This window comes from Eulemur rufifrons, chromosome 4 (assembly GCF_041146395.1).
Source record: "Eulemur rufifrons isolate Redbay chromosome 4, OSU_ERuf_1, whole genome shotgun sequence".
Lineage (NCBI taxonomy): Eukaryota > Metazoa > Chordata > Mammalia > Primates > Lemuridae > Eulemur > Eulemur rufifrons.
The window spans coordinates 68,663,516-68,677,635 of NC_090986.1; the positions used below are offsets into that span (position 1 = coordinate 68,663,516).

A 14,120-nucleotide genomic window follows, 5' to 3' on the forward strand; every position below is an offset into this window, starting at 1 on the left:
ACCTCCCCTAAGCTTGAGAAAGTGTTCTAGACCAGTTTCCCCAGTAGGTTGTGTGGAGCTGACGTTCAATCACACTATTATTATTTTGTCTATATAATCATATCTTCTACCTTTGCATTATATAGGTATGAAGACTCTGTGTGGCACTAAGGGTGTGGCATCTAACTGGAAGTCAGACCAGTCATCATTATGCTGTCACTGAGCCCAAGAACTGGTGATTTGTACAAGAAAAATTTAAACAACTTAAATTATAAAAAACCCAAACTCTTGGCCGGGCGCGGTGGCTCACGCCTGTAATCCTAGCACTCTGGGAGGCCGAGGTGGGTGGATCGTTTGAGCTCAGGAGTTCGAGACCAGCCTGAGCAAGAGTGAGACCCCATCTCTACTAAATATAGAAAGAAATTATTTGGACAGCTAAAAATATATATAGAAAAAATTAGCCGGGCATGGTGGTGCATGCCTGTAGTCCCAGCTACTCGGGAGGCTGAGACAGGAGGATCGCTTGAGCTCAGGAGTTTGAGGTTGCTGTGAGCTAGGCTAACGCCACGGCACTCACTCTAGCCTGGGCAACAGAGTGAGACTCTGTCTCAAAAAAAAAAAAAAAAAAAAAAAAAAAAACCAAAACCAAACCCAAACTCTTAAATTGGGGATTCTGAACCTGGGATTCATGGATGGGTTTCAGGGGTATAGAAAACAATCTGACATTTCACTGAAACAGATTTTCTTATCCTCAGCACTCTTGACATTTTGGGTGAGATAATTTCGGGGACTGTCCTGTGCACTGTATTTAGCAGGGTCCCTGGCTTTTCCCCACTCGATGCCAGTCACATCTCCCCAGTCATGGGTCGTAATAACCAAACTAAATCCAGACCTTGCCAAATATCTCCTGGAGGACATATTTCCTCTTCTTCTCTTTGAGAACCACTGTGATAACGCTTAATATGTATGTGTATTTGTTTTTTTTTTTCTGGAAGGCTCATCAGTTTCATTTTATTCTCAAAAAGGTCTATGATCTCCAAGGGTTGGAGCCAATCTTTAAATGTCTTTCAAAGCAATAATGAAAGAACACACACCTCTAGCTGTCGTTGCAGAACAAACGTGCACCATCATGGCTCATTAAAATGGGGCAATTTGAAAGTTTAGTGTAAAATACCTACCTACCAATTTACTCCTTTCAACTACTTTAAAAAGGCACACTGCAAAAACTCTATCTGGGAAAGCATCTTACTGCAAAAACTTATTCCCAGATGGCATGCTTCTTAAAATACTATCTTCAGCTGATACTCCCACGGTCATCTACCCAGTCTAGCTCTAAACTTCCGAAGGGGTTAGTGCTAAAGACAAGTAAAAGAAAGATCTCGAGTCCGGAGGGGAAATAAAACTCAGCTGTTTCTCAGAAAAGAAATCAAATGGTGGTATAGGCTGCAAAACTGATCGGAAGGAGGGATAGAGGGGAAGGGAAAAGCAGCGAGAGAAAGAGGAGCTGGAGGGCGGGGGGGAGAGCGGTGCCTTGAAAGAGGTTCCCAAAGAAGGTATCTCTTGCGAGAGGCCCTGCAGAGCCCGTGCCTGCCCTCTGCCTGGCTTGTGTGGAAAGGCGGCTGCTCCCACCGGATACGTGAGCCTGGCGCTCCCCTCTCCTCTCAGTCCCACGTCCATATCCGCCTCATCCACCGCCTTCCAAAGTGGCCACTTCTGAGCAGCCTCCTCAAAGCTCAAAAGGGTCACTTTACCCACTTTTTAAGGCCCTCCTTCCCATCTACGTCTTTTTCATAAGGGCAGTGGGAAAATCGGAGCTTAAAACCGGAACAGGAGACCCAGAAAAGCAAACAGGGGACATGTGGCTTCTTCCGTGGCCCCTCAGGAGCACCCAAGAAGACTAGCAACTTTCTCCCCTACTTCTCGGTCTGCCCCCCCCCCCGCCGCCCCTGCCCTTCGCTTGGAAAGACACGGAATAGGAGGGGGCAGGAGGGGGCTCGTGGCTAGAGGAGCCGCGAAAGCCGGCCCGGGGGTGCGCCTGGCCCCGCGTGTGCAGCGGGTCTCGCCCCGTCCCCGCCCCGCGCCCCCCGAGCGTCCCCGGCGGCCCCGCCGCGTCCTCGGTCTGTGTGCGCTGGGTCCCGCGGGGCGCGAGGGGAGGAGACAGGAGGGAGCGGAGGGCCGGGCCGCGGAGGGGAGGAGGCGGTGCGTGCCTCGCCTGCCAAAGGGAGATCTGCTCATCTGCGTGCGATCCCGGGCGCCCCGCGCCGCCACAGCGCTCCGCCCGAGGCGCGCCGGGGACACGCCGGGAGTCCGGGTCTCTGCCGGTTCCCGAGCAGCCCGTCCTCCCGGAGACCCTCCGCCTCCTGCCAGCCTTTGCGCTTCCAAGTCGGGCCCCGCTCTCTGCGGCTCTTAGAGACAGCGGCGAAGAAGGGTAGGACGGTCGTCTTTGCCGTGGATGTTCCCGCCTGCGAAAGACAGCAAGTTGTGTGCACGCCCGGGACCCGGGAGAGAAGGTGGCCGCCGCCCGCCAGCCATGTAAGTGAAGCGCTCGGCCGCCCCGGGGGCGTGGGCTGCGCCGCTTTCTCTCCGGCCCCTCTTCCCCGGACGCCGGAGTTGGGCTGCGCCCGGCTCCGACTTCCTGAGCTGGGCTGATCTGTCGGCTCTCCTGGCCCGCCGCGTCTGCTGTCGCCGTCTGCCTCCGGGGGGTGCTGCCTTCCCATCCTTATCCCCTCCCTTCGCCGGAGCCGACTGGAAAATGCCTCTGTCCCCCGTTTAGAATTGAGGGATCATTGTGTGTTTCCAGGGGAGGGGGGAGTGGGCGAGGCAATCGCAGGGGTCTGAGTGTGGGCTTGTCTTGGCCAGGGCGCCCACCGCAGTTGGAGAGGAGGGCCCCTTCCCCCACGCCACCCCCTGCTGGTCTCCCCCGGCCTCATGGCCCAGATAGACCAACTTCAGCTGCTGACCACAGTTGACAAGATTAAAAAAAAAAAAAAAAAAAAAGGTAGCCAGGGCTCCCTTTGAGTGACATCCAGAAATGAAGATGGGGCGGTGGATGGAGAAAAAACGGGTAGGGGGTTGCAGTGGAATCAGGAGTTCTGAAAAGCTGGGAGTTAGGAGTTCTGGGATTGGAACTCTAGGGCGGATGGGCTCTGTGCTTCTGTATCTATTTCTCTCTGGAAAGTGTGGGAAATGGGTAAGGAACTCTTTTTGAAAGGCAGGAGTGGAGCTAAGTGCACCTGGAACCATTCGAATGACTAGGAAGTAAGGATTACTGTTCGGGATAGACAATCATTCAGTGGGAGAAATGGTTTCCAGTAAAATTATTGGAAGCAATGAATCAAAATCGCTGATACAAACTAAGTCATGCATAGGCTTTCTTTTACACTAGAAGATAGTTGTTAAGACTAAAGGAATTCTCAAATGCCGCTGAATGAGTCCTAGAAGTGTCTGATAATAGTTCTGTCCAATGTGTGTGCCTCCATAGACTATAATGTTTGTTAAATTATGGTACTCTGCAATTGTGAAAAATTATCCTAATTATTTTGTTTGGCTCATGCAGAGAGTTAATGCACCCTTAAAGGGATGCAGAAAAGTTGCAACAAACTATGAGCATAAACTTGCAAGCCAAATAAAGAAACCATGGTAGGGTTCATTTTATTTTAATATCCTAAATTATGTTTACTGCCAGTTAAAATGCTACATTACTTTTAATGTGAGTATATGAAATGAATTCACTGACTTGGCAAATAGAAGTCATGCATTTCTTTAAGTAAATAGCTGTCAGAGTTAATTTGGGAGCGTTTATAGCAGATAAAGACATGAAAAAGCTTTGACAAAACTTGAGTTACAGAGAAGCTTGTAGAGAGAATTAGTTCTTCCCACTTTTGAAATGTTGAAACAAGTTCGAATGTTTATCAAGCAAAAATTATAGACCAACTGAAACAGTGTTCTTCCTTCTCTAAAAGCCTTTAACTTTAAATATGTTCTATTGTTGTTTTATCAGGGACCATCATCCTTAATTGCAGAGGATGGGAACTTGATGCCCACTAAAGTGAAGTGAAGATCCATTCTGCTAATAGACACTCCTGCATTACAGAACTGTGGATTACCTGCGGGTCCCTGGTGATCACACACCTTCATTCACTCCTGCAATCCCAGAACATTTGCTTGAGGTCCTCATTGCCCTATCTGGTGAAAGATGGCATCCAGTCTGACTTGTACCGGAGTGATCTGGGCTTTGCTCTCTTTTCTTTGTGCTGCCACCTCCTGTGTGGGGTTCTTTATGCCTTACTGGCTCTGGGGATCACAGCTGGGCAAGCCTGTGTCCTTCGGTACCTTCCGGAGGTGCTCATACCCTGTTCACGATGAGAGTCGGCAGATGATGGTGATGGTGGAGGAATGTGGGCGCTATGCCTCCTTTCAGGGCATCCCCAGCGCGGAGTGGAGGATCTGTACCATAGTCACCGGCCTGGGTTGTGGCCTCCTCCTCCTGGTGGCGCTCACTGCCCTCATGGGTTGCTGCGTGTCTGAGCTCATCTCCAGGACAGTGGGAAGAGTGGCTGGAGGAATTCAGTTTCTGGGGGGTAAGTGACTTGCTGAACTTGAGTTGTTTACTAGAATTCCAAAGCAATATTAAAAATTATGTTTCAGTTGTCAACTGAGATTATTGTAAGTGACACTTGGAATGCACAGGAGAAATAGATTTGGAATGGCTTTGGTGATAGATTGCCAAAGTCAAAGATGTTTTCAGAATTGCTTTGCAATTGCAAGAGATCTTAATTTCTGTATATCCTTAGACATAGACATCATTGGCCTGCTAAGTACCACCTATGTGAGACAATAACATCAAGGTTGTTTGTAATGTAGTAGGAGAGACAGTTTGGATTTTGTAGCTTCTTGCTCTTTATGTTCAACAATAGGCAATTAGATTATCTTTGTCTTACTGGGATTCTCAGGTTTTTAGAGGTAAAGATTTCATAGAAAGTGGAAAAGGTTTTTGATTCAACATTGTCTTCATTAGCCTCTCATGCTCCTTAGTGGATGCAAAATTGACTCTTGTTCAATCTTAAACTATATTCCTAAATAAGTGTTACAGTTTTAAATGAGAGATCAGTTTTATATTAACAACTATGAATTTAACTATGCTACAAAGATAACTATAGGCTTCATTACCTTGTTAGGTCTTAACTTCCCAGGGTGCTCTGCTTTGGAAACAAGAAAATAAAAGAATATTTAGTGAATGATGTGTATTTGTCTCAAATGGACTGGATAGTTTCACTAACACCAGAAAAGGTTTGATTTTTACTTGGATTTCCTCCAGCAAGTATTGCTTCAATATCTATGGTCATATGGTTTTAATTGTATTTTATGTATTTTCCACTGTGCTTTTCACCTCCATTCTTCAACTGGCTGAACTTGTCTGATTTACAGTCTGCCCTGGTGAAATATGACAACCTCCACAGATAGTGCAGAGTAAAAGGAAATAGGAAGCCTGGAAAACTTATAAAATGTATTTGTAACTTCATTACAAAGTAAAAGTCTCTTACTCTTCCATTGGGTGTTTTTTTACAGTCTTTTGTGAAGAATCCAGAAGAAGGAATAAAAGTTTTAAATGAATGGTTCTGAGATAGCTGCTACATATTAGAAAATCCCAATGGATTATCTCAGATTATTTAGTATAAAACTTTCAAATAATGTTTTAAGGGAGTAAGGTTTAATTCTCATGCTGAAAATGCAAGTGGCAAAAAGTTTTGTGTTTTAAAACGAGAGATAGAATTGTTTGAAGTCTGTTATTTCCTTACTGGATGTAACTTTGTTTTCCTCTGCTTTTTGCATTTTGGTTTTGCATCTTAGTCCACTGTGGGAGGCAGTTTAGGAGATCCCCTTGTCCTCTCTTTACAGCTTCAATGTTTAACACCGACTGAAGTCTTGCACGTGGTATGTATATTTACACAAAAATATAGTAAAACTATTAGGAAACATAATGAGGTTGTCATTGAAAGTGGAAATATACATTCAGAGTTTGAGAACTTGTTGATACCACAGATTTTAAAAATAGAAGTAACTCCAGGAATATTTAATTTTTTTTTCTTTAAGAATCAACTTGGTTTGCTGTTTGTATTTCACTTGGCTCAGGAAAAATGCTTAGGCAGTTTCATTTTCTCCTCTTATGGTAAATATTACTTTTTTTCTTCATTTTAGGGCAGGGACTGCTGTTATTTCTGGCAGAACAGGAAAATGCTTACAAAGAGAAATCAGTTTTTATTGATTATCTTTAAACATATAATGAAGGAAGGCAACAGGAAGTGAATCTGAGACCCATGAGATTTATGCTTCCCTCTCCAAGCAATGTATAGATTTTTTTTGAATTATATAGAGCTAAACGTTCTACTTTACAGAATACCCCAGGGGACAGACAGTTGGGGAAGTTATATATATATTGTTCAAAGAACCATTTTTTCTTTGTATATGTTTTTCATGAACTCTGGCTTGGTAGGAGTTACTGACATGAAGCTAAGGATATAATTTGTCACTAGAAGTTGTTATTCTCTCACTTCTCTCATATGTTTCTCATATCTGGCAAAAATAATTCTAAATGTAATACCTAAGAGGGTTTTCTGAGTCTAACCTCTTGAGGGCACAAGGAAATATGCACATTACCAAAGATAACAGTACCTTTAGAATTAAAAAATAACTTGAAATATGGAAAATGTTTTGAAAAATCTGCCATTAATCACTATCAGTTAATGGGAGACCAGATGCAAAAAAAAAAAAAAAAATGCTTCAAAAAGAATTCCTACGATTGTTCATTTCATAATTGTTTGGGTTTTTATTCATAAAAACTTACATGGTAAGTAATTTTATTTTAGTAAATTTTTCATAAAATGGGTGGGTTTTATAAAGACTTTGTAAAATACCAAACAAGTAAGTTCTATGAACTTCACAGATTGCAGTGCTTCAGAGATGTAATCAACATGCAAGGTAGTCCGCTATGAGGCAGATTCTCTTACTAAAAATGATACGCCCAGAAGGGTTATGTTTAGTTAAAGTTAGGGTTGCTCCAAAAACAACAGGAAATAGGAGAATGGCAAAATACAGAGGCATCCTGCTTGACCCTGCCGCTGTGTCTGGAGTTTGCACATATGGTGTGACATCAGGCAGTAAAACCCCTGCAGTACTTTGGAACAAGTTAAAGGACAAAGTGTCACCTTAATTTTGAATTTTCTGGCTATGATTGGTTAAAGGTTAAAAATGTCACCTGTCAACTGATAGAACATAAAATAGGACTGTTGTACATGGACATTTGCTACCTGTAGTAGGAATACCTCAAGGAACCAACGACTGCCGCTTTTCCTGTGGTCACTGGTACGTAAACTTTAATTGCTACCATCTCCATCTCATATTATAAGGCATGTTTATGCTATAATTTTAGAAAACTAGTGTGGGTTGAATTTTACCCTCAGTTGAGTTTTTACAAGACACATAAAAAGCCTTTGGAAAGTAGACTATATAATAAAAATGTTAACATGTATATAGTATGGTAAGGATACTCGGAAAAAATAGAAATTTTAATGTTTTTGCTGAGTATAAAATTATATGCTTTCAAATACTGTTGAAGTCATGAACAACTTTCACAAAATTTTTTAAAATTAATATCAAACTTTTTGATGTCTATAATAGTAAATGAAACATGGAAGAACATTGTAAAGACATATTAAGTTTGACTTATTTGTAAGTTCTGTCAACTGATGCTTGCGTATGTCAGGGTCTGAAATTTCATCTTAAGAGACTGCTGTGCTGTAATGAGGGAGCACCAGAGAGAGTCCCAAATTTATATCATTCCACATTTAGTTTGAATGTGAGTCATATATATGTATAAAGTGCGTGTAGAGTGCTAAGCAGCAGCAAACAACTGCCTTTCCAGTTTAGACACTGTTCTGTTCTGAGAAGCCAGAGAGATCATCTCCTCAACTAATTGATAGTTAAGTGCTGTTCGAGACAGTAATGATGACAGAGTGTTTCTCTGAGCATCCTTTTCTCTGTGCGCTGAAAGTATCACTGCCTTTCCGGAGTCTGCTGACTCTAAGGTCCCACCTGGGCTTGTCTTTCATCCCTGGGGATGACTGCTTGGGACTCTCCTTCCTTTGCTATGCCGAAAACCTGACCTGTCACATGATATGCCCTGTTATGCTTTTCTTTTATCCAGACTCTCTCTCAAGTGACAGCTGAGTAATAAGATAAATAATAAGTGTTGGCGTATTAATGGGCATAGAGGCTTTCTAGTGACACTGTCTTCATTGAAAGCAGTTGCTCTAATTTTTAAGAAATCCAGGGATTTCTTTGGCCAGTTGGGGAAGCAGGCAGGGCTCTTTTTGCTCCTCTTTAAATCACATCTTATAGGTTACTCACTAGTCTTGTTTCATTCAGCTCACTGTGACCTAGGATAGAAGGTGCAGGTGGTCGTCTTGAGTTCTAAGCCAGCGGTTGCTAAACTGGAGTATGCATCAGAACCACCTGCAGGACTTTTTAAAACACATATTTCTGGGGCCCACCCTACAATTTCTAATTCAGTAGGTTTGGTGGGGTATGTCATGGTCCGCTTTTCTAACAAGTTCCCAGGTGATGCTGATGCTGACCACAGCTTGAGAGCCCTGTCCTAAGTTAGCCATTTCCTATCTTAGGAAATGTGACTTCTGGCAGATGGCTTACTTTCAGAACTTAAAGTTTAGTTGTGTCATGATCTGATACAAACCTCTTTAATTGGGCTATAAAAGGGTCCCACCTCTGTAGTTCGGTATTGATTGAGCACATGGTTGATTGTTCTTGTCACAACAAATTGTTTTTCTGGCATTCTCTCTCAATACATATTATATGCATTACATATAATAAAATTCCCTTTCATTTGCCATTTTCCTGTATCAGAAACAAGATTTTATCTATGGGGAACTAAAAATAAGACCTTAATACATCTTCTGTAGTTTGCATGCAGTGGATTTTCAGTAGGCCATTGCTCATTGAAAGATAAGAAGACCACAATACAGGCCACAGGGATGGGCCCCGAGAGCACTTGGCCAACTTCTTACGGCCGCGTACATCTTGGAAAGGCAGAATGATTAAGCCGGGAGGACACCTTTGGAGCTACCCAGTTGGGGCTGCTTCTGCTAGGCAGGGTGCCACTTAAATCAGCTTTAACTAACGTAAAGGTCTCCTGGTCTTAAATGTCTCTAGGGAAGATGATATACTTTTGCCCAATGGCAGTGCTTTCTAGAACCACAGACCACACATTTCATCACAACCACATTTATTGATGATGAAGAGGAACAAGCTTGAGATGGAGGCCTAAACGCTGCAACAGTGGGAGCAAGGCTTTGCCAGCCAGGGAGGAGTGATGGGAAGATGCCCTGTAGACAGCTGACAGCGAACACCACATCTACTCCAAGCTCTGGATTTATTAAAGGCAGGGACGTTAACAGATTAACTAATCTCTTATAAAACCTAGAATACCAGATTTTATGTTTGTATCTAATCATGTTTTTAAGTGACATTTTCAAATTGTCATTGTCACCTTTTTTTTAACCTTTTTTTCCCTATAAGAACTTATTTTCTATGCCTAAACCTAGAAAGTTTTTTACTGTTTTGATATTTTCCTAGGAAGCTTCTAATGTCTCCATATCAGGATTCAACACAATATTCTTCTAGCTCTCTAGTGGGCCTAAAAATCACCAGGGAGCTTATTTCATGTGGAGAGTCCAGGGTCCTGCCCCAGAGAATCTGTTTGGCAGGACTGGGTGGGGCCCAGGGAGCACTTGAACAAACTCTCTAGATGTTTTAGGCACAGATGGTCCACAGACCACATTTTGACAAATACAAACCAATTTTATTTGCTTAAAACCTCATATTGTACTAGTATTGGGGTTTAGACTGAAACAGCTAAACTTGGTATGAATCATCAGGCTTGTTACATCTGTAGTTGTCATTTTGGGAGTGATGTGATTTGAGCTGCAGAACACCAGAAATGGTGGAGGAATAGACCGGTTTATAATAGGTTTCTCCTTTATATTATATTGCTGACTTTAGGTGATGGTCAGCCTTGAGTATATACTCTTGAAGCAGAAAAATTAAATATTTTCCATACTATACTTAGATGAGGACTGCATTTTGATTTATGACTCCAGCTGCAAATTACAAACCTCACCATCATTCCCATGCTGTTCTGCATCCTTCGCCCTACAAATGTGATGTTGCTGGTTCATGTGCAGTTAGAGTGTACACAGATACCTGATTTCTTTTCTGCCAAATATGCACAATTTTTCCCCTATTTTGAGTTACTGTTTTTTTACTAAGTAAAAAATAATGATGATAATATTCTTTTTTTTTTTTTTCTTTTTTAGACAGGGTTTCACTCTGTTGCCCTGGGTAGAGTGAAGTAATGGTAGCTCACTATAACCTCAAACTCCTGGGCTCAAGTGATCCTCCTAGCTCAGCCTTCCAAGTGGCTGGGACTATAGGTGCCCGCCACAACGCCAGCTAATTTTTCTATTTTTAGTAGAGATGGAGTCTTTCTCTTGCTCAGGCTGGTCTCGAACTCTTGAGCACTTGAGCTCAAGCAATCTTACTGCCTTGGCCTCCCAGAGTGCTAGGATTAGAGACATGAGCCACCATTAGCTGATGATAATTCTTAAAAATGGAATATAGAGTTATCCATCACACTTGCACCTGTCATATTAGCAGCTGTGTAACACATTTTCCCCAGAATTGTCTAGATTTATTTTTGACATGGTCCAATTCTCCATTTACTTTTTGCAGAGTAGAGTCTAAGAGAGCCATTTGATTTTTAACGTATTTGCCTTTGTGACCACCAGCTAACACAGCCATAGCCAGATACTACTGAGGCCGTGGTCGGTATAGAGTAGTGAGCCTCACTAGCACATAGACTGCAAATTGGTGAGCTGTCATAAAAACATGTTAGTCACAAAGGAAGCCAAGTGAGGAATGTGAATTCATAAACATTTCTATACAAAGAACTTGAAAAATACACTCAAGAGGTCCTTACATCATTCTGTATAGTATCATAAGATACATAAAATTTGCACTCCATACAAAGTAATCATTGTCACACTCTTAGCATTTGGACTCTCCAGCTTGGCAAGGGTATGTATTGTGGGTGCTGGTTATAATCAGAAAGAATAAAAGCATCAATTCAAAACTTTAATTCCTGGTGGTTGTAAGAATTGATCTTGTTGCTCTCTTAAAGTATCAGCCTCAAGTGTGTTCTGAGGAACATTAATTCCTGAGTGTAGCAATATGTGTTTCTAGTAAAAAGCAAAACAGTTTTAGGGACAAGGAGACTTGAGAAACACTTGGTTATGGAAAGTGCATAGATTTCATTGCAGCAAAACTTTATGAAACCTTTTGTATGTTGATGCATATTGCCCATCCCCTGGGAAGGAGGGGGGTGCAGTATTAAGTATTTCCCTGATATACTTGGGCCCTTGATCTCTGGAACATATTTAGTTTTCATTTGCCCTCAGTGAAGCAGGTGATTAATTTTTTTTTCTTTACAGATGAGAACATTGAATTTTAGAGAGTGACAACAAAAGTTATCCCATTAGTTACGGATTGAGCTATGAATACTATCACGATAATATTAAAGTGTTAAATAAGATTCCACTTTATATTATATTTAGAATTCAGAATTTTTGACCATCATGAATAAGTCTCTTAACGTAGGCGAATGTTTTTATTGTCTCTTTGGTTCCCAGTTTAATGCTTCTGGTGTTATAGAAACACTTGTAGTAATACCATGTAGCAACTTTTTGACTGTCTTTAAAGATTACATTACAAGTTAATGTAAATAATGTAATATGTAGTAGAGATGCCATTAAGGGAGAATGCTGAAACATCTGACCAAAGCAAACATACTATCTTTTTAAAATTATTTAACAGAAGATTGCATCCTGGCCGAATTTTCTAGTATAGACACCCAGTGTTGGAAGCCTTTGTAAGAATTCTTTGTTAAGGATAACGATAATATTAATTTGAAAGGACACATTTTTGAAATAACAAAACCAAGGACCTTGTGTCTCTCTTTAAAAATGAAGGATAAGGTCTTACTTTGTCATTCTGGATCATTAAAATGTTAGGATAGAAACAAACAGAACTTTTAAAGTTCTAGCTAGATCATAGTAAGAATCCAAGGATTTCTTAGAGATTTTTGAATGATCATTTTTAGAGGACCATGAGGTTGGCTACAACACTGCCAAGTTCTGGTCATTAATATTGCTGACCTAATATTAGGGGATCTAGTTATCTTTTCTTTATATTGTTGACATCATTCTAGTTAGTGATTTGCTCTTAGAATTAATGAAGCTAAAATTGTAATGTCAGCTCCAGAGCTGACCTGCTTGCCAAATAAATAATGTACCTCTGTTTGTCTCAGATTTTTAATAATCAGACAACAACAGGTATCTTCATGTACTTCATGTATATAAAAATATTGTTGTATAAAAAAGAAAGTTCCACTTGATGATTCTCTGTTTTTCCTGTCTTGTCTCTTCAAATAGGGCAGGCACTGTGACATATTTTTCTTCTAGCCTTACAATGACTAGAATAGTAAATGATAACCTTATACATTCAATCAACACTTGATGTGTGTTATTTAGTTTTTTCTAATTATTTGTTAACTACACTTGTATCTACAAGGTGTGACCTTATTCTTCGGTACCTCATGGAAATATTTCAAAGATGAAATAACATAATGCTACCAATGTGAAGACATTTAGAGCAATGTCCCCTTAACTTACGTCCCTGCATAATGTTTTTCCTTTGGGAAATAGCGTTCTGTAGTCATATAAGTTGAAATAATGCTGCATAATACTAAAGTTCATCTTTAAGGATATTATTAAAGCTCTGAATAATTCTGCAGTAAAGAAACCAGCTTAATTTTGTTTGTCAATGTGTTTCACAAACTTAATTGGGAATGGTAAGGCCCTATTTACCTGTAATATGCATTACCATCTGTTTGAATTAATGGTCAACAGAACAAACTTTGGGAAGCGCTGAGTTAAGGAATGTTGTAAATTCAGGGGATTGGTGATGATGGGCATTTACTTATTGAGTGCCTAGTGTATGTCAAATACTGTGCTAGGTGTTAGGATAAAAATTGGGACCCCACTGTTAGGGAACTTACAGTGTTATGGAGGAAACCAACACGAGAGGTGTAATCACAATCCGAAGTAGTCCTGACATGTTACACACCTTCTGTGTTTTGCTGCAGGTGGTGACCAGCTGGTGAAGCTCACTCTGCAGCCAGGTGTGGTGATCACCAGCCTCACGTGGTGTGTGCCACTCATTTTCCATTCTGCCCTTCCCCAGCTTGGCTAGAGATCATAAGGGACTACATTTGCCAGAAGGCTTGACATCTGGCACCTTGATATCTGGCCAGTGGGAGGCACTTTTGGAAGACTAGAGGAGGCAGGGAAAATCCAGGGTATTTCTCCCTCCCTTGTTCTTCCTTGGGCAGTGTTGTTGGCAGAAGTTTTATCTCCTCCTGGAAAGCCCTGCCCTTCATGGTCCCAGCTCTCATCAGAAAACCACTGACGTGATCCTACTACCCTAGTCAGGTGGCCCAGTCCCTAGTCACTGCAATGCCATCCTCCACTATCACTCCAGTCTAACGCACAGCAATAGTTTTCTGTTGTTGCTGATTTCTGGGTCACCTCTTTAACTCCTATGTGGCTTTATAGCCCTCCCACCATCTATATGATCAATTTCTTATATTAAATTCTCCGTGTTTGAAATACCTAGGATGACTTTGTCTTCTCCACTGGACTCTTGGTGAAACACAATACATAATTATAATTCATATCTCAGTCAAGTGGAAGATTATGTCTTACTATGAACTTTTGGGATTTTTGTCGAATAGACAAAAATCACAGATGTTTAATCTGGGAATGCCCAGGAGCCTCTGGAGTATGAACAAAATGCTTCAGGTGCCCAGGGGAGGAGTGACGTTCTGTCTGCAAAGGTGTCTTGGCAGAGGTACTAGTTAACCTGGGTCTGGTGAGGGAGAGACCCCCCGCCCCCACCCACCCAGGGCCTCTGAGCAGGGAAACATCAAGTGCTCAAAGCCAAGGAATTGTAGA

At 41.7% G+C, this 14,120-nt stretch overlaps 1 protein-coding gene across 1 annotated transcript in view; it reads left to right on the forward strand.

The window, feature by feature from the left end:
• Positions 1-2,232: 2,232 nt before the first annotated feature.
• The window catches only part of LHFPL6 (LHFPL tetraspan subfamily member 6), a 218,159-nt gene continuing 206,271 nt past the window's right edge, over positions 2,233-14,120 (forward strand). The window contains exons 1-2 of the mRNA XM_069467303.1: positions 2,233-2,511; positions 3,980-4,559. Of these exons, the coding sequence (XP_069323404.1) occupies positions 4,175-4,559 (385 nt within the window). The 5' untranslated portion in view covers positions 2,233-2,511; positions 3,980-4,174. The remainder of the gene's footprint in view (positions 2,512-3,979; positions 4,560-14,120) is intronic.